General features: G+C 43.7%; 1 protein-coding gene across 1 annotated transcript in view; it reads left to right on the top strand.

Annotated features, from left to right (window-relative positions):
* F7 (coagulation factor VII) overlaps positions 1-20,915 on the top strand; it is a 53,336-nt gene that overhangs the window by 15,521 nt on the left and 16,900 nt on the right. The window contains exons 3-5 of the mRNA XM_033949465.1: positions 1,278-1,302; positions 1,404-1,517; positions 18,230-18,370. Of these exons, the coding sequence (XP_033805356.1) occupies positions 1,278-1,302; positions 1,404-1,517; positions 18,230-18,370 (280 nt within the window). The remainder of the gene's footprint in view (positions 1-1,277; positions 1,303-1,403; positions 1,518-18,229; positions 18,371-20,915) is intronic.

The following is a 20,915-nucleotide window of genomic DNA, read 5'->3' as shown; positions in this document are numbered from 1 at the left end:
TAACTGATACCCAGCAAAGGAGAATGAATGATTGGTTTTCATGCTGTAATGGCTGATTGGATAGTGTGGGAGGAAGTAGGCGGGGCAGCAGTGAAACAGGAAGAGATTTAGTTATGGCATCTATGAGTCCCATCGCCATTTTGAAGAAGTTGAGTGAAGTTTAGTCAGACAGAAAAGTGAATGTGAAACCCCTGACACAGCCATAGGTAAAAAGGGGGGCCCCTGTCGGGTGTAATAAGACTTTAGCATGTGGTGACCTGCGAGGAAGAGTGTTCTGAAATGGCAGTGATCTGGAACACAGCTAAGTTTAGATTTATTTACTATCCATACTCTTCTATAGGAACTAAAGATTCTTACAGTGCATATGGGCTAAAGACTTCTGCAGTGTATTATATGGAATAACTGAAGATCTGAAAAATTGTGTGTTGAATCACTTAAGATTTCTACAGTTGAATTAGTTGAAGATATCACAGTGTATGGCTGGATAGATGAACTTAAAATAGTTCATGTCAATGAATGGATGGAAGAGTCAATTAAGTGGAGTTTTTTTAAGATCTATGAAGCAGAACCAAAGTCTTTTTCTCTACTTTTCTTTTTGAATTGTATGAGAGCATAGGTTCTCAATATTAGTGTCCAAGTAAATACTTTTGTGTCTAATTTTTTGGTAATTGAAATCATCCATTATTATACTGTTGCCCAATTTGCCAGCCTTCCTAATCTCTGTAAACATTTCTTCATCTGCCTGCTCATTCTGTCTGGGGGACGGTAGCATACCCCTAACTATACATTCCTTCCTTTACACATGGAATTTCTACCCATATGGATTTCACACTGCTATCTATATCATGCAGAATGTTTATTTTGTTTGATTCAATTGCCTGTTTAACATATAGTGTAACCGCCTCCCCCAAAGGGAAAAATTATACAGCAGCTTCACCCCTAGCATTAATACACTTCTCCCTTGTTATTCGCGGGGGATAGGGGCAGAGCCGGACCGCGAATGGCGAAAAACTGCGAATATCCGGCTCTGACCCACCCCCCGCCTCCCTTCCGCCTTCCCCTGGTATCCCGGCCTTACCTGGTGGTCTAGCTGTTTTTTGGGGCAGGAGCGATCTTCCTACGCTCCTGCCCCGTGCAGATAGCCATTAAGAAATGGCTTTGGGGAGTAAATTTCTTTGTGATGATTTATTTTGTGTGAAAACTATTAAATGGTGCCTCGTGTTCTGTGAAACAATGGGTCATACAACAATTTCCCTTTGTCTGTGTTTTTCTTTCAGGAAGAATTCTGGAAAACATATACTGGTAGGGTAATTGTTCTTGCATTGTTACCAATGATTGTACAAATTACAGTATTTTTGTGTGTTTCCACTGTGATGTATACTGATAATATTGAGTATTTCTAGATGAAGATCAGTGTGCCTCCAATCCCTGCCAAAATGGTGGAAGCTGTTTGGATGAATTCCAGTCGTATGTTTGTCAATGTGCTGAGGGCTACGAAGGCAGAAATTGTGAAACAGGTGAGATTTGTTTGTTTATTTATATTTTTAAAGTATTTATATACCACCTATCAAAGTTATCTGTCTGTCCTTGTGGGCTCACAATCTATCTAACATATCTGGGGCACTGGAGGATTGAGTGACTTGCCCAGGGTCACAACGAGCAGCACGGGATTTGAACCCACAACCTCAGGGTGCTAAGGCTGTTGCTCTAACGGTCTAACCACTACACTACTCCTTCTTGCAGAATGGTCAATAACCCCAAAATGTATGCTTCACAATGGTGAAGCAACACATTCTCCTGAATGGGATGCTAATTTAAATTTGCATGCAATGGTGCCTACTTGCAACCATTCAGGTCACTTTTGAATCATAGATGACTAATTTAAATTTCAGTAGTGTTTGTATTATTGGCAAATGTTAACTTATAGCTTTATTTAATTCAACATCCTGCTAATAACTTTTGATAAGTGCATTTGAAAGCAAATTTAACACTGGCACCACAGTTCATGCAACACCAAGCTAAGTCAGGAAATCCGGAGTCTATACAAGGCCCAGCATTGGTGCTAGCTTAACTGACACAGAGCCTTCGAGTCTATCGCTCGTGAGGCCCTGTTGGTACCACCCCTCTGATGCAAATGTGTCAAAGTGGGTGGAGCCGACAGGACTTTCCCGAGCGCATGGATGTAAAGCAGGGGTGCCCAACGCGTCTATCGCGATCGACCAGTAGCTCAGGAAGGCAACTCGAGTCGATCGCGGAGCCCATCCCGGGCTCCGTGATAGACTCGTGTTGCCGTCCTGATCTACGGGCCGATCAGCCTTCCTCTCCAGTGTTCTCCCTAGGGCCTTTTATCTGGGCGGTCCGTCCAGCTGTCATCTGACGCTGCTGAACATTAAAAAACCCCCCCAAAAACCGGCTTGGAGATTTCAGCCTGTAGCGAACTTATGCTCCGGGCTCTAACGTGTGCGTGCCGGCTTCTCTTCTCTTCCCTCCGAAACCGGAAGTTATGTCCGGGGGGGGGGGGGGAGAAGGGAAGCCGGCACGCACATGTTGAGAGCCCTGAAGCAAGCGTTCGCTACGGGCTAATGCGGGAGACAGGTTAGTGAAGCATTTGTTCTTCTTCCTGCCGGGTCCTGCCTACTTTCTGTTTCCGCGAAGGCAGGACCCGGCAGCATTTCCCCCAATAGGTTGATCACGATCTTGAGCTGATCAGCCTTCCTCTTCCCGACGGCAGAATTGACGTCGGGGAGAGGAATGCTGGTTGGCCGAAGCAGGGAGAGCTTGGGGCCTGTTATTGGTGGTGTTTGGGTCCTGGTCCCCGATGGTAATGGCAGTGGCAGTGGCTTGGGGGAGGGCAGGGAGAAAGAAAGAAAAAGGGCAGGCAGGGATACAGAAGGAAAGAAGAGAAACAGAAAAAAATGAAAGGGAGGCAGAGAGAAAGAAAGGGCAGGGAATAGGAAGGAAAAGTTGGGGGAAGGAATGAGGTCTGGAGGAGAGGAAGCATACAGGCTAAAAGAAGGGAAAAAAGATTGTATGCACAGTCAGAAGAAGAAAGTGCAACCAGAGACTCATGAAATCACCAGACAAGGTAGGGAAAATGGTTTTATTTTAAATTTAGTGATCAAAATGTGTCTGAATTTATATCTGCTGTCTATATTTTACACTAAGGTCCCCTTTTACTAAACCGCAGTAGAGGTTTTTAGCGCAGGGAGCCTATGAGTGTCGAGAGCAGCGCTGGGCATTCAGCGCAGCTCCCTGTGCTAAAAACTGCTATCGTGGTTTAGTAAAAAGGGAGGGGGTATATTTGTCTATTTTTGTATGGTTGTTACTGAGGTGATAGTGCTTAGAGTCATCTGCTTTGACCTCTTTGAAAAACCCTGGAATAGGAATGATGATTAACATTTTCTATGCATACAGTGTGCTTTGTGTTTTTTTTAATTTTATTGTTGGTAGATCATTTTGACTTGGTCATTTAAAAAGTAGCTCGCAAGCCCAAAAAGTGTGAGCACCCCTGATGTAAAGGCTCTTCATTGCAGGGGGGCATGCCCTAGAGTAGGGGTAGGGAACTCCGATCCTCGAGAGCCGTATTCCAGTCAGGTTTTCAGGATTTCCCCAATGAATATGCATGAGATCTATTTGCATGCACTGCTTTCAATGCATATTCATTGGGGAAATCCTGAAAACCCGACTGGAATACGGCTCTCGAGGACAAGAGTTCCCTACCCCTGCCCTAGAGGAAGGAGTGCGGGAGACTTGTGCCACGTACCCCCCCCCCTCCCCAAGCGGCTTGCATACCCCTAGGGATACATGTACCACATGTTCAGAAACACTGCTCTAGCTCTCCCATTTCCCATCTAACTCCTTTTCCAGCCTCCTGTCTCCTTCTATCTACTCCATTACCACATTTTTACCTCTGTACTCACTTCTCTCTCTTGTCTCATGCATCTTCTTGTCATCTCCCTTTTGACCTCTTCCACATGAATCCACCATTTTTAGAATCCCTATTCCTCTCTCTACTCTTGTCAGACAATAGCTCCCTGTCCCTTTCTCCCTATTCCTTAGCATCTTCTTATCACACCTCTTCCCTCCTTCCATCTCATGAGTCCATCTCTCTTTCTCTATGCATCCATGGTCCAACATTTCTCCCTCTCTTTTGTTGTTGTTCTTCTTTCCACCCCCATTGATGCTAAACAATAGGACTGAGGGGGAAAAAGTGATGCTGCATCTCTTTCTCCCTTCCACCCCCAGACCTAACATTTCTCCCTCCTTCCCTTCCATCCCCAGGCCCAACTTCTCTCCCTTTCTCTTCCCAACTGCTCTACCCTTTATATCTTTCCCTCCCTTCCCTAGGTCCACCATCTCTCTCTTTTTCTTCCCAAATATCCTCCCTTCAAATGTGTCTTTCTCTGTCCTTCCACACCACCCAATGTCCAACTTCTCTCCTTTTCTCTCTCTCTCCAGACCATTGCCCACCATCTCTCTAAATCTCCTCTGTTTATGGGTCACAAAAATTATTCCCCTTCACTTCACCTCCCCCTGCCCCAGTCTAGCACTTCTTTAAACCCCTCCTCCATTCTACTTTTTAAATATCTCGCTTCAGAAAATACAGAAAGCAACTTCTAAAAAAGAGAATACAGAGGGGGAAAAATGCATAATCTTCCTTATACCACAATAATAGGAGGAAGGCCCAGGTAAAAGGAAGAGACACTTTTTACATGAAATAATACAAGAATTGGCCTAACAGCTAATCCCACTATCCTAACAACTGTTCATAATAGCTAGACAGTACCAGTTACCAACTTCTTCAAATCTATAAATGCTCTCAATTGCTCCAGTGTATAAAATACATATTTTACTCCCAAATATTTAACCATACACTTGCATGGATAAGCCAAAAGAAATGAAGCCCCTAAAGTCATTGTTTCAGCTCTCATTGCCAGAAACAATTTCCTTCGTTCCTGTTTGTCTAGTCACATCCGGGAACATCCAAACCCTTTTCCCGTAGAATAGTACTTGAGAATTGCAAAAGTATAATCTAAATATAGCGTTAACATTTTGCTCTAAGACAAATGATACTAGTAAAGTGGCTCTTTCTGAATTTTCAGATTGTTTCAAGCAAATCCATAACATTGAGAGCTTCTTTTCCGCTTATATTAATTTGTTCAACCTCTGGGTTAGCTCCTACTTCTTTATATGCTGGTATATAATACATTCAATTCCCTGGTGGAATATTTTCAGGGGAAAATCTCAGAACCTCAATTAAGTACTTTTTAAATAATTCTATAGGAATTATTCCCAAAGATTTTGGAAAGTTCAAAAATCGCAAATTTAATCTGCGATTATAATTTTCTAGCTGCTCAATCTTTCTATTAAGTAAATTTTTATCTTTTACAATCCCAGATGTTAAATCTTGAAGGCATTCCACTCTCTCTTTAACTCGCTTCAATTCAGAGGAGAACTCTTCTTTTGTGCCTTCCAGTTTTTTACCCAAAGCATCCACAGTGCTCATAAGTGCAGCAACATCTTGAGAAGACTTGGTGACTGTCGTGTTCAGCTTCAGGAGAGCTTCCCAAATGCTCTCCAGCATCACCACCACAGGTCTTACCAATTGGGAGCAAACTTCCACTCCAGCTTTCAGCTCTCCATGCTTTCTTGAACTTCTCGCGGCAATAGCCCATCGAGATGCTACTCGTTTCCCCCATGAGATCAATTTTGCAGAGTTCCTCCAGCCAGGCCACAGATGGAGCAGAACACGGCAGTGGAACAGCATTCGGAAGGGGCAGAGAGATCTCATAGTCCAGTTCTTAGGCATCTCTTCTTGCCAAAGAAACAGCGGACAATTCTCTCGACACCCCATGTGGGAGAGAGGCAGCTGCGAACTCACGGATAGACCTCTGAGCAGGGAAGAAAGCCTTTGCCACCAAGGGATCGGCCCGGATATTCCCCTTTCATTTAGAATGAAGCATGTCAAAAAGGTAATCTTTTTAGGAATCTTCTGCGGGGCTAAATTGGAGACACGATCACCTTGCCGCCACCATCTTGAACCCTGCTCGATCTAGCAGAACCACTCTCCTCTGTTCTACTTTTTTTTTAAGCCAGCTAGTCCAGAAGGTTTCCTCAAACTGACATACCTTCACCCTTCTTTTGGTGCCAGTCCGATGTTGCCCTCACCTTCCCCGCCTTGCAGACAAACTAGTCGCGGCAACAATTCTGAAGCACTGCCTGTGGGGCCCCATTCATGCTTTTCTTCTGCCGCAGTCCGCCCAAGAAGAAATAGAAAGTTGCATCATTGGGGGCAGACCGCCACTATGTTTGGGCTGCCAGCATGATAGGAAGGAGTGGCCTAGTGGTTAGAGCTACAGCCCCAGCACCCTGAGCTTATGGGTTCAAATCTCATGCTGCTCCTTGAGACCCTGGGCAAGTCACTCAATCCTCCATTGCTCCAAGTACATTAGATAGATTTTGAGTCCACCAGGACAGGGACAGGGAAAAATACTTGAATACCTGATTGTAAACTACTTAGATAACCTTGATAGGTGGCATATAAATACCTAAATAAATTGCTCCAGTAGCCAAGGAACAAGCATTCATCTGGGAGCCAAGTTGAGATCTGAGAGATGGCTGCAGTGTTTTACCAAGATCCAAGAGGGGAGCAATGATTTAGCAATTAAACATGAGAAATGTGGAGAGCCAAACCAATAAACAGAGTTTTTGAGACAGTCTGTCCCTTCTACCCCTCCCTCCAACTTTGTCAATGATCTCCTGCTACCTCTGCTGTGCTACTTTTTTAGGCTCACATAGCCCATAGAGCCCAGGTCCCATATAGCGGAGGAATAATATTTTAAATTTTTCTCAGAAATTGGAACAGTGCTACTCTCCACTTCCCTTCAGTTCAATCCCTCACCATAGCCCCTCTTAATCCAAGCACTGTCATGAGAAAGTATGTTTTAAAAGGGAGATTTCCAGTTCATAGAATTCCTTGCTGCTTGTTTCCTTTTCCCTTCCTTCTAATGAAATACTTTATTTAGCCCTATGACAGCAAGGTTGGAAGAGAAGATCCCCCAAACGGACTCAATTAGCAACATAATACACTCCAACCCAGTGATTCTTGGGCTCAGTTATGTAACGAGGGAGAGTGGTGCCCCTTTCTCACCCTCTTCTCCATCCCCCGTTCCTTCCCCTCCATGCGTGTGTCCCTTCCCTTCCCCCGTACCTCTTTAATTTTCCTGGCACGAGTAGCATCGCGAACTTGCTGCCCGTGGCATGTTTGCTCTCCCCCTGACGTCAATTCCGAAGCGAAGGACTTGGGAGTGACATCAGAGAGAGCCGACACCGATGCGGACAGTAAGTTTGAACCCCACATTTCCTCTCCTTAGCCTCATTCCTGTTTCTGTTTCTTCAGCACTTTCTTCACCTACTTATCTTTGTATCACAGCCCATGCCCTCCCACAACTTGCATTCACTTCAGTTCTGTTCTGCCTTTTGCATTCCATATCTCTTCCCTCAGCTCCTCACAATTCATGTTTTTCAACTCTCAATGCCTGTGTCTACTCTTTTCTTACTCGTTCCTTTTCCACTTGCTCCCTCAGCTAGGGTTACCAGATTTTCCATCTGGTAAAAGAAGACACATGACCCCGCCCATGTTCCGCCCCATTTTTCCCCCTCAGACCGCCCCCAGGATTGCCCCATTCCACCCCCCCAAACGCAGCCCCACACAAACCTCGTCTCTTCCTGCCAGGGCTGGAGTACGCAGATGCACTCCAGACCCGGCCCCGATCTCACCAGCTTTTCAAAACCTGGACAAAGTGCTGGGCTTTGAAAAGCCGCCCAGACATGTCCTCTAACAAGAGGGAAATATTCAGGTAAATCCAGACGTCTGGTAACCCTACCATCCCCTTCCTGATGTTGTTCTGGGTATTTATATTTGTCTTTTAAGTGTAACTGATTATTTTGTGCATTGCTCTGATATCTGTTGAAGTATTGCATAACAAATGTACTAAATAAATAAATACTTTATTTGTGAACATAGTTTGCTTCCCAGGGTAAGTAGGAAGGCTACATTGCATGAAACTAAAAGAAAGGGGAAAGGGAAGAACGAAAAGGGGTGAAGGGAGTCTATAATGCTAGGCCTGAGTCTCATAAGTGGTAATACGTCCTAGGAATAGATCTCATAGGCATCATTGAAAAGAAATGTTTTAAGACTAGATTTAAAGTTGTTGAGGTTAGTTTCTTGTCTCAGGGACAGAGATAAGGTGTTCCACAATGTGGGGGTGGTTACTGAAAAGATTGTTTTGCGTGTTGTATCGTAAAACAACGGATAGACGGACAGAAGGAACTGCAAGAAGATATTGTTGAGAAGAGCATGGTGATCGCTGAGATTCGTAGGGGATCAGCAATCTGTCTATGAATGAGGGAATATGACTAGATTGAACTTTGAAAGCAAGAAGAGTTTTGACAGTAACCCTGTGGGAAAACCAGTGAGCTTTTTTAAGGAAAGGGGTGACATGATCAAATTTCGTAGCGTTAAAGATGCTTTTTATGGCGGTATTTTGAGTAACTTGCAGTCTCCTAATCTCTTTTTGAGTAATGCCCTGATAAAGAGCGTTACAGTAGTCAAGGTACATGCATAATTTTACCTAGAAAGTCACTCAGATGAATAGCAGGTGTAGAATTGTGCACATACACCTACATAAATTTCAAAGAGAAAGCTTTCCCTTGAAAACTGGTGTAAAATCTATGGGTAATACCTTCCTGCAGATGTTACCCCAGGAACTATATATCAAATATGCTAAACTAAACTAAACTAAACCTTAAGGGGGTAATAATCAAAAAAAAAAAAAGTCTAAAAAGTGTCCTAAATGGCTACTTGGACGATCAAAAAGCCTGATCGTCCAAGTACCCATAACCAAAGCTGGTTTTTAGACGTATCTAAAAACAGCTTAGGCCTTTCCCCTGCCTCTAAACGTACAGAGAGAAAAGAGGCGTGTTTAGAGGAGGGGAAAGGGCGGGCGGTGGGCGGGAGGTGGGCCGACCTACACCTAGGTGTACAACAGGTATAACCAAAACAGTTTAGTCGGCACTTAGACCTTTTTGACTTAGACCAGGGGTGTCCAATGTCGGTCCTCGAGGGCCGCAATCCAGTCGGGTTTTCAGGATTTCCCCAATGAATATGCATGAGATCTATTAGCATACAATGAAAGCAGTGCATGCAAATAGACCTCATGTATATTCATTGGTGAAATCCTGAAAATCCGACTGGACTGCGGCCCTCGAGGACCGACATTGGACACCCCTGACTTAGACGAAATAAAACCAGGTCTAAGTGCCAAAAAAGGGGCTGCTGAGCTGATGGCCGCTGGCACCAGTTCAGCGGCCCGGCAACCTAACCATCGCGGCAGGAGAGATGCCTCATCTCCTCTACCGCGATGCCATCACTCCTCTACCTGAACTGCCCTCTTGCCCTGTGGCAGCCGCAACCCCCCCCCGACTCAATCGGGGCAAGAGGGAGCCCAAGCCCTCTTGCCCCATGGCAGCCGCGACCCCCCCCCCGGGGTTGGGCCTATGTGCCTAAGGCCCCACTCACAGGAGGGGCCTAAGGCTCCCGGGCCTATTCTGATTGGCCCAGGCGCTTTAGGCCCCACCAGTAGGCGGGGCTTTGGTACGGCTGGGCCAATCCAACCCCATTCTTCTGTGGGCTACCTGCCGGACGGACGGGTTTGGCACCCGTCTGTCCGGCCAACGTAAAAAATGTACGGGGAAGGGGGTGGGGGTGGGGGGTCATGGGGTCGGCCGGGGGGATCACGGGTCGGCTGGGGGGGCCAATTGGGGGTTCTGGGGGGGGCGGATATTGGGGGGAGGGGGGTTCATCGAGGGCAGGAGGGCCTGGGATCCCTCCTGCCCAAAATGTAGTGGGGGTGGGGGGTCACCTGGGCCAGGAGGGCTTGGGCTCCCTCTTGCCCCGATTGAGTCGGGGTGGCTGCAGCTGCTGCAGGGCAAGAGGACTTGGGCTCCCTCTTGCCCCGATCGAGTTGGGGGGGTCGTGGCTGCCGTGGGGCAAGAGGGCTTGGGCTCCCTCTTGCCCTGATCGAATTGGGGGGGGGGGGTCGCGGCTGCCGCAGGGCAAGAGGGCTTGGGCTTCCTCTTGCCCCGATCGAGTCAGGGGGGTCGCAGCTGCCGCAGGGCAAGAGGGCTAGGGCTCCCTCTTGCCCCGATGTTGTCGGAAGGGGGGGTTGGTGGTTTGACATGGCAGGAGGGCTTGGGCACCCTCCTGCCTGGATCGTTGTGGGGGGGGGGGGGAGATTCTGTAACCGGTGTTGTTTTTGACAGACACAAGTTACAGAATCCAGCTTTTAGGCGAGAGACTGGCTCCTCCTTCGCCTAAAAGCCCTTCTGTTGGACGTTTGGGGCTTAGGCATTTTTTTGTTTCATTATGGCTAAAAAGTGTAGATGTGGTGTGGGTGTACATTTAGACTTAGTGGAGATTGGGCATTTAGGCAGAGGAAGGCCATAATCAAAACATGGATGTTTGTTTTGGTTATGGACACTTTCCCTGCTTCTGGGTTGAACGTTTAGGGACTTAGGTCAAAAGGGGACTTAGACGCTTTTTTTGATTATGCCCCTCCACGTTTATATACCGCATCATCTCCACGGATGTGGAGCTCGGCACGGTTTACAAGAACTTAAAATATAGGAAGAGAAAGAAAAAAAGGTTTACATGAACTTATATATAGAAGAGAAGAATAAGGGGGGATAGAATTACATTTTAGTGAAAAGCCAGGTTTTCAGTTGCTTGCGGAATAATTGGAGGGAGTCCAGGTTCCGCAGCGGGGTAGTAAGGTCATTCCAAAGACCTGTGATTCTGAAGAGAAGGGATTTTCCCAGTTTGCCTGCATAGCGAATACCGTGTAGAGAGGGGAAGGATAGTTTATACCTTTGGGCGGGTCTGGTAGAGTCAGGACTCGGGAAGTTATAAGATAGTGGGATTAAGGGAGGAAGGATGCCGTGAATGATCTTAAATGCCAGGCAGGAGCATTTGAAATGGATTCTGGGAATCACTGAGAATCACATATGCAAAAAGGCCATTTTTACTGTGTTTCCCCTGAAAATAAGCCCTAGCATGATTTTCGGGGTAGGTCTAAATATAAGCCCTACCCCCGAAAATAAGCCCTAGTCACCAGCAGCAGCGCTTCCCCTTGTAACCTCCTCCCGCCAACTCCCTGGCCCCCCCAAGAAGCAACCTGTTTACATTGCTGTGACGCTGCCATTTGTTATAAGGTACAGTATTTTGGTCTCGCGATCGGTGAGAGAGATGGGTGCGCGGCGGGGAGGGAGAGATACAAGATGCAAGGGTTCTGCTGCACAGGAGAATGGGAGGGAGGGATAGAAAGACACTGCACAAGGGGATGGGTGAGAGGAGAGGAAAGATGCTGCACATGTGGGGGAGAGAAAGGAAATGGGAAGGGGGAGTGCATTCATATACCTGTTGGGACACTCAGAGGAGACTTAGAACGCTGCCCTGTGCTCTTGCAGCAGTGCTTGGCTTCGGAGGAAAATCGGGCAGGCATCGAGGTAGACAGACCCCGGACATCATCGGGTCCGTCTCCCTGCTTGCGGATTTGCCTTTAAATCTGAAACGCTGCCGCGGTTGCGGCTGCAGCTGTGCGGCCACAGGGTGTGGCTGAAGGGGCTCCCCTGGGAGCCTCTTGGAGCAACGAGGAGCCGGGAGACGGAGTATTGGTTCTTAACATTATTCTGTTATCATGGGCAAAAGGAAAATTAAGCCTAAAAGTTCAACACCTGCTGTTTTGGGACCTATGGACAGACATTTGACAACTTTTACAGAAATTACCTCACAACCACTACTGGATATGAACTCTCCCATTTCAGGAGCATCGATGAGCCCCCTCGATAGGACCCCCCCCTCTTCATCCAATATCCTGTGTTAGCGGGAATATTATACCCGCTACATCCACTGAATTAGTGGTACCTTCTACTCAGATAAATAAACTAGATTTTTCTGAAATACCTAAACCACTTGAATTTTCAGGTGTAGTAGAAGATCAACCACTAGCAGTGGAAAAACAAGATATTACCCTTAAGGATTTATGGCTAGGTATCTCTAGAGTTGAAGGGTTTCTCAAAGAGTCAGTGAAACAATCTGTGGGTTATTCACATTCTGTATCTCAAAAGTTTGAGAATGTGGATTCCAACTTAAGTATTTTGGATAAAAGACTAACTGTGGTTGAATCTCAAAGTAATACATTGCAAGCTGTCTCAGTATCTGCGGTTAAGGATTCTACGGTGTTACATTCTAAAATAGAAATGTTGGAAAATATGCATAGAGCGAGGAATCTTTGCTTGGTTAATTTCCCAGTGACCCATTTACTATCTTCTGAAATCTTGTTAAGGAAATATTTCAAAGAAATACTGGGATTACCCAATCCGGAGAATTTCCCAATTATATTTGGCAAAAGAAAATACAATCCGACCAGGAAGTGGATCACCTGGTAGCAAGTGAAATAAACCTGACAGAGTTTTTGGAAGATACTCAAGATGTTATCCAGAGTAGGTCCACTATGGTATTAACATGCATGAGTGAGATAGATAAAATGTTAATTATGAAACTTTATTTTAAAAACAGGTTGACAAAATTTTGTGAAGACGTTAGAATTTTTCCTGATGTTTCAAGAGCTACGCAATTAAGAAGGAAAGAATTTTTGAAACTAAGAGTAAGAGTCTTAGCTCTTGAGGCATCTTTTTACTTGAAATTCCCATGTAAATGTCTTGTTCAATTACAAGACATTGAATATGTTTTTTGGGATCCAATTCAACTGCAACAATTTTTAATATCTTGAGAACAGAAATGATTTTCTTTCTTAATGTTTACAAATGACTCAACACTGAGAATATAGGTGGATTTCAGATTCCCAAATAATGGAATAGTTAAGATTCTTTTGGAATCAGAACCATTTCTTAGCATTCTTTATTTTTTGTTGGTTAGATAGTGGTATGCCTCTCCATTTATTGTGGGCTTGAAAAGGAATGTTTGTGTTTGTACATGATTGTAAAAATTTGATGTAAGTTACCTTTATCCTCGGTATCTTTGATATTGTAAATTTTTAAATTCATTAATAAAAAAAAAATGGGAAGAATTGGGGTGGAGGAGAGGATGGGAGAGATGATTATTGTACAGTGGTGCCTCGCATAACGGTCGCCTCGCACAGCGGACGCTGCGCACAACGAACTTTATGTCGTGATCCGTATAACGTACTTCGTTTCACACAACGAAGTCGCCCGAGCTGCATCCTTCCGGGGTTCCTGCGGGGTTGGATCGCAGCGGGGTTGGTTGAGGGTAGTCTCCTTCTCCTTACCTGCCCTGTCGCAGCACACAGCCGAACGGAAATCTTCCCGATGTCAGCGCTGACGTCGGAGGGAGGGCTTAAGCAAAGCTCTCCCTTCCTCCGACGTCAGCGCTGACATCAGGAAGACTTCCGGTCGGCTGTGTGCGGCTGCGGCAGGGCAGGTAGGAAGAAGGCAATGGCGAACGAAAGAGGGGGGAGGGGGCGGTCCGCCCCGAAGAATGTGCACAGCTGGTCAGGTCCCCCGATCGACCGACAACAGGCCCGGCCGACAAACCTCCCTGCCCTGTAGCCGCGAATCTAAATTACCTCTTACAGCAGCTTCAATAATCCAGCTGCTGTAAGAAGGTAATTTAGATTCGCGGCTACAGGACAGGGAGATTTGTCCGACCGGGCCTGTTCTGTTGTCGGTCGGGTGCAAAAGCGCCACAAAGGTGGAGGCAGGGAGGGAGGAAAGGTGGAGTGGAGAAGAAAAGACGCTTAAGGGGGGAGAAGGCCGCTGAAAGCACATGTTGGAGCAGGGGATGAGAGGGAGGGAGAGAAGGGGAAATATTGGACAAGGGCAGAAGGGATGCTAAATCATAGGGTGACAGGCAGAGAGAACAACAGGAAAAAGAGTGGAAGCAATCTTGAACCCTGAGGGTGAGGGCAGAGAGAGGTGGTGAGATGATTGATCATGGGGAGAGGGACAAAAGGGAATAGAGATGGGATAGGAAGATAGTGGAAGTAAAAGGACAGGGAGATGTATGTTTTTAGATGTATCTAAATAAAAATAATAACAAAAAATTTATCTTTTTTATGTCATCTTAGCATATTTTATGCTGCAGAACGAATTATTTTTTTTTACATGTATTCCTATGGGAAAACGCGTTTCACATAACGAACGTTTCACATAACAAACTTGCTCCTGGAACCAATTAAGTTCGTTGTGTGAGGCACCACTGTACAGTATATGAAAAAAAGAAGACCTACCCCGAAAATAAGACCTAGTGCCTTTTTGGGGCCAAACATTAATATTAGACAGTGTCTTATTTTCAGGGAAACATGGTATTACTGTCAAATAGAAAATGCTGTAAAACAGGTGCTTAGTAATGGCAGAAACCGGGTCCCACAGCAGCCTGTGCTTGTTTCCATTGTATCTTGCTCTGGTGTGTAAAAAACTGACCTGTGTCACGTCTGAACCTACCACCATAAAACTGATTCAAATTAGAGAATGACACGGTGACAAAATTCATCACCGTTCCCATCCCCGAGGATAACCGCGGGAAACCATCTTCATGTCATTCTTTAAGGAAAGAGGGAAGAATCAGAGTATGAATGGTCACAACCACTGACCCACAAGCTTTGCTTTGAAGAATGCTGGTGTAGAAGGACAGAGGATGAAATAGACACTAGAAAATGACATGGGTTTATTTCCCGCGGTTATCCGCGGGGACGGGAACGGTGATGAATTTTGTCACCGTGTCATTCTCTATTTCAAATAACTGGCCTTAGGAACTTACTTGTCATTGCTTTGACGCACAGATGTTTTGAGTTACAGCAGCTCTTTTTTTTTTTTTTTTAATTCTTTATTCATTTTTATAACTTATATCAAGTGGAATAAAAAGTAACATCATTTTAACTTAAAAACATCACTTGAAATTCTAGAATTATTCATATTCAATATAATTTATCCCATTCCCTCTCAACTCTTCAAAATATCATAATACATAAATCATATAATAAAGATTATCCTTTCCTTTCATATCAAACAATGAAAATTCAAAAAATTACCTTCCCTCCCATTACTTCATTTATACAAACCAGGGAAATGATAATTATTCATTGCAATAATTTGTTAATGGCCCCCACACATCTTGAAAGTTATTAAAATTCCCTTTTTGAATAGCTATGTTCTTTCCATTTTATAAATATGACGCACTGAATTCCACCAAAAACTGTAATTTAGTCTACTCCAGTTTTTCCAATTGCATATTATTTGTTTTATGGTGACCCCTGTTAAAATAAGTAAGAGTTTATTATTTTTGGAAGATATTTGACTCTTAGCCCTCATAGACATGCCAAATAATACTGTATCATACGATAATGCCACATGATTTTCTAACAAACTATTAATTTGGCCCCAAATTGATTTCCAGAGAGCCATAATAAATGGACAATAGAACAATAGATGATCTAAAGTCCCTACTTCAAGATGACAATGCCAACATCTATCAGACTTAGAACAATCTAATTTTTGTAAACGAACAGGAGTCCAGAATGCTCTATGCAACAGGAAAAACCATGTTTGTCTCATAGATGCAGACATCGTACATCTCATCCTCCAAGACCAAATTTATGGCCATTGAGACGCAGTAATTTGATGCTTAATCTCAATGCTCCAAATGTCCCAAAGACCAGTCTTTAGTTTTTTATTTTGAAATCCAGATATTAATTTATACTACTGAGCGGCCTGGTGTCCCAAGAAATCCACCTGAAAGCATAAAAACTCTAAGCTATATTGATTATTAAGATTTTTCCATTAAGGGAACCCCACCTGAATGGCTTGCTTCAGTTGCAACCATCTAAAGTTTTGTGATTTATTAAGGCCTGTGATTTATGTTGCAACTGTGAAAACTCAAGCAATTTACCATTAGAAATAACATCTTCTAATACACGTATTCCTGCAATCATCCAATGCTTCCAGATGACTTTAAATTCGCCAATTTGAATCTTGGAGTTAGAAACATAGAAACATAGAAACATAGAAAGATGACGGCAGAAAAGGGCCAAGGCCCATCAAGTCTGCCCACTATAGACCCTCCCCTTAAGATTAGCTAGTGTTTTGCCCTGACCCTCTTAGGGATCCCACATGGGTGTCCCATTTATTCTTAAAATCTGGCACGCTGCTGGCCTCGATCACCTGCCCGTTCCACCGATCAATCACTCGCTCCGTGAAGAAATACTTCCTGGTGTCGCCGTGAAATTTTCCGCCCCTGAGTTTGAGCGGTTGCCCTCTTGTGGTTGAGGGGCCTCTAAGAAGGAAGATGTTATCTTCCACTTCTATACATCCGGTGACGTATTTAAACGTCTCAATCATGTCTCCCCTCTCCCTGCGCTCCTCTAGAGTGTAGAGCTGCAAATTGTCTAGTCTTGCTTCGTACGGGAGACCTTTAAGCCCTGAGACCATTCTGGTGGCCATTCTTTGGACCGACTCGACCCTCTGCACGTCTTTGCGGTAGTGTGGCTTCCAGAATTGCACGCAGTATTCCAGATGAGGTCTCACCATGGCCCTGTACAATGGCATAATGACAGCCATATAGTTTGATTTGTTGATTTGTGAATTGGAATAGGTGACAAATTACTCACATATCTTATTGTTTTCCATGTGTCTACAAATAATCCATTTTCTTTATATAATCTAGGCATTGATACTAAGTACATGGCATAATCGCAGAGGAAACATGTGGCGCCATTCCAGCCATAACCAATCTGGGATATTATCAACAGGCTCTGGGAGGATCCAATGCATACCCTGGCGCATAATATAGGATTGATGATACCTATAAAAGTATTGAAAATTTACTCCTCCCTCCGCAATTGGCTTTTGTAGAGATACTAAAGCAATTCTAGCCTTTTTGCCAAGCCAAATAAATTTTGTAAGAATACAATTTAACTTTTTATAAAAAGACCCCTGAAAAAAACAGGTAACATACCCATTTGATAACAAACCACAGGCAATACCATCATTTTAATAGTTTGAACTCTCCCCCACCAAGAAAGATGTAAAGGATTCCATTGCTCACACATTTCTGTTACCTTCTATAATAAAAATTTTTCATTCACTTTCATTGTTTCATCCAACGTGTTTTTTATCCAAATGCCTAAATATTTTATTCCGTCCTCTTTCCATAGAAAGGGGAATGTATCAGATAAGCCTTTTGTACAATGGACATTAAGTGGAAGAACTTCTGACTTACTCCAATTTATCTTGTACCCTGAGAATTTTCCAAATTTTTCTATCAATTCTAGTAAGCTTGGAATGTTTGTTCCCGGATTTCTCAAATGAAGCAATATATCATCTGCATAAGCAGAAACTTTATATTCCCGATCTGAATAAAGAATACCCTGTATCTCCTTTGCTTGCTGAATAGCTAATAACAAGGATTCCAATACAATATCAAAAAGCAAAGGAGACAAAGGACAGCCTTGTCTAACCCCCCTCTGTAGATTAAAACGCTCTGAGAAGTTATAATTAATATATAATCTAGCAACAGGGGAGCTATACAATGTTTGGATCATTTGTATAAATCCTGAACCTATACCAAACCATTCCATTGCTTGATACATGAAGGCCCATTCTATCCGATCAAAGGCCTTCTCTGCGTCCAAGGATACAGGAAAGGCTGGATCATTCATGCCTTTTGTTAAATTTAACATATGAAAAGCCAATCTAGTGTTATTAGAGGAATGTCTCTGAGCAACAAATCCTGTTTGGTGCATACCAATAATAAAAGGGAGAACTTTGGCCAAGCGTAAAGCCAATGTTTTAGCTAGAAGTTTGCCATCTACATTGATTAAGGAAGTAGGCCTGTAATTTGATACCAATGCGGGATCTTTATTTGGCTTCGGCAAAACTATAGTAACTGATTCTGCCATAGTACCTATGATGCAACCATTAGTTAGTTGGACCTGATATAAATTTAGCAAATAAGGCAATAGTGTATCTTGAAATGATTTATAAAACTCTACTGTGAAACCATCACCACCTGGAGCGGTTCCAACTCTAAGAGACTTCAAAGCTGTTTACAACTCTTTTAGTGATATTGGCTTATCTAAGCTACAGCAGTTCTGTGGATATGTGTAATGTGTAAGTGTTCTTTTTTTGTTCTCAGCTTTGAATAATACTTTGAAATGCCTTTATGATAATGGTAACTGTGAACAGTTCTGCAGTGACACTCCATTTACCATTCGGCGGTGCAGATGTGCGGAGGGATACTTTCTAGACAGCGACGGGGAATCTTGCATTTCAGAAGGTAAAGAAGCCCCTTTTGCCTCCTGTTGTATTTGTGGGACTAGGTTTCGATGACAGACACAGTTGAAAATGTAAATCTGTCCTATAAGGACAATGCAGTTCACAAAGAGAACACATTGTTTTTATTTTTGTAGGATGCTGTGTTAGGTTGGACAGGTGGAACTAGGTTTTAGGCCAGAATGAGGCATGAAAAAAAATGCAAGTCTTTATTTAAAAAAAGCAGACATAAATAGTGCCTGGCTCAACATAACACATCGCAAATGGTCCTAGCATATTCTCTTGGGTTCCCTCCTCCCAGTTTATCATCTCCTGATTTATTTATTCAATTTTCTATACCGTTCTCCCAGGGGAGCTCAGAACGGTTTACATGAATTTATTCAGGTACTCAAGCATTTTTCTCTGTCTCTCCTGGTGGACTATCTAGTGTACCATTCTGGGCTTCAGATTTTAACTCCCTTTTGCTGAGCTGCCCTCTACTCTGAGTTACTTAGTTAGTTTTCTGTTAAGGTGGACCACGGGTGTTGTACTCCTTAAGGTGGGTTGGGATATCTCTTCTGCATATCCTTTCATGCACATTTCATAAAACATGAGGGTAAATTTAGGATTACCAGATTTCTTCAAGAAAAAAAAAGACGACACGTGGCCCCACCCTGTTCTGTCCCAGGACCGTCCCATTCTGCTCCAGCTCCACCCCCACAAAATACCTTCTCCTTCCGCAAGTCCAGGCTGCGTCTGGAGGGTCTCTAAGCATGCGTGGATGTGATGTGGATGCACTGGGAGGGGCCGAAGGCTTTGATTGGCTCAAAATGGCTATTTTTAGCCAATCAGGGCATCCAACAGGCAATGTACGAGTACATATGTTGCATTTCACTAACCGTGTTCTGGTAATCGCTTAATTTAACAATTGCTTTTAATTTTTGATTTGCCCTCCTATGTTTAACGCATGAAGATTTCCCCCCTCCTCCTATTACTAAGCTGCAGTAGGGGTTTCTGTTGTGGCCCAGAGTAGCATCGGAGCATTTAGTGCCCCAGGCCGCAGGAGAAACCTTTAGTGCGGCTTAATAAAAGAGGGCCTTTATTATTATCTTATATTTTTCTATAAGTGAACTGTTTAATTGTTTTTTTAATTGTTAATTTGAGAATACTTACCCCCCCCCTTTTTTTACAAAACCATAGCACTTGTTTTAGTGCCAGCCGCGGCGGTAACAGCTCCAAGACTCATATGAGCATCAGAGCTGTTACTGCCATGGCCGGCCCTAAAAACTGCACTAAGTTTTTTTAAAAAAACAGGGGGGGTTAATTTGTTTTGTATTATATTTGTTTGACAGTTTTCTGGCCTTGACAAAGCCTTAAGAGCGAAATGTGGCCAAGTTTGAAGAAAGACCTGGCGAAGCTTGAAGAATTGTCTGAAATTTGGCAGCTAAAATTTAATGCTAAGAAGTGCAAGGTCATGCATTTGGGCTGCAAAAACCCGAGGGAGTTTAGGGGATGAAGAACGTATGTGCACAATGGGTGTGATTGTATGTGATGATCTTAAGGTTGAAAAGGTGATGGCGAATGCTAGAAGGATGCTAGGTTGCAGAGGGAGACGTATAGCCAGTAGGAAAAAGGAGATATTGATGGTGAGACCTCATTTACAATATTGTGTACAATTCTGGAGGCCGCACCTTCAAAAAGATATAAAAAAGATGGAGTCGGTCCAGAGGAAGGCTACTAAAATGGTGTGTGGTCTTCATCATAAGGCGGTATGGGGACAGGCTTAAAGATCTCAATCTGCATACTTTGGAGGAAAGGCGGAAGAAGGGAGATAAGATAGAGATGTTTAAATACCTACGTAATGTAAATGCACATGAGTCAAATCTCTTTCATTTGATAGGAAACTCTGTAATGAGAGGGCATAGGATGAAGTTAAGAGGTGATAGGCTCAGGAGTAATCTAAGGAAATACTTTTTTACAGAAAGAGTGGTAGATGCATGGGACAGTCTCCCGGAAGAAGTGGTAGAGACAGAGACTGTGTCTGAATTCAAGGGGGCCTGAGATAGGCACGTGGGATCTCTCAGAGAGAGAAAGAGATAGTGGTTACTGTGGATAGGCAGACTAGATGGGCCATTTGGCCTTTATCTGCCGTCATGTTTCTATGTTTCAAAGTCAGGTGCTATTTGTTTAATAAATTGCCAATTTTCTTTTGTTGTCTGATCCGCTTATTATATGGTTTGCACTTGACGCATCGCAATGTAATGTAATGGAAATGCTTTAAAAATTATTCAAAAGTGTTGTACAACATACCAGCAATGCAGGGCCTATAAGACAGAGAGCATTCATGTTCTAAATGGTTTTCTTTAGAGGTGTGTCTACAAGCAAGTTTTAATGATGAACAGCAAATTCATGAATGCAAATTACATTAAATAAACTAGTTCTGGGAGACCAATAGTATAAAAAATATATATGACAGAAAGAATGCCTCATACAGGTTAAAATACAAAAAACTAATTAAAAAAAAAAACAACAAACACAAAACTTATGAAGTGACCAAAGCAGGAAACTTC

Source organism: Geotrypetes seraphini, chromosome 6 (assembly GCF_902459505.1).
Source record: "Geotrypetes seraphini chromosome 6, aGeoSer1.1, whole genome shotgun sequence".
NCBI classification, from domain to species: Eukaryota; Metazoa; Chordata; class Amphibia; order Gymnophiona; family Dermophiidae; genus Geotrypetes; species Geotrypetes seraphini.
Note: the sequence above shows the minus strand (reverse complement) of the source record. Positions and strands in the feature narration are given on the sequence as shown.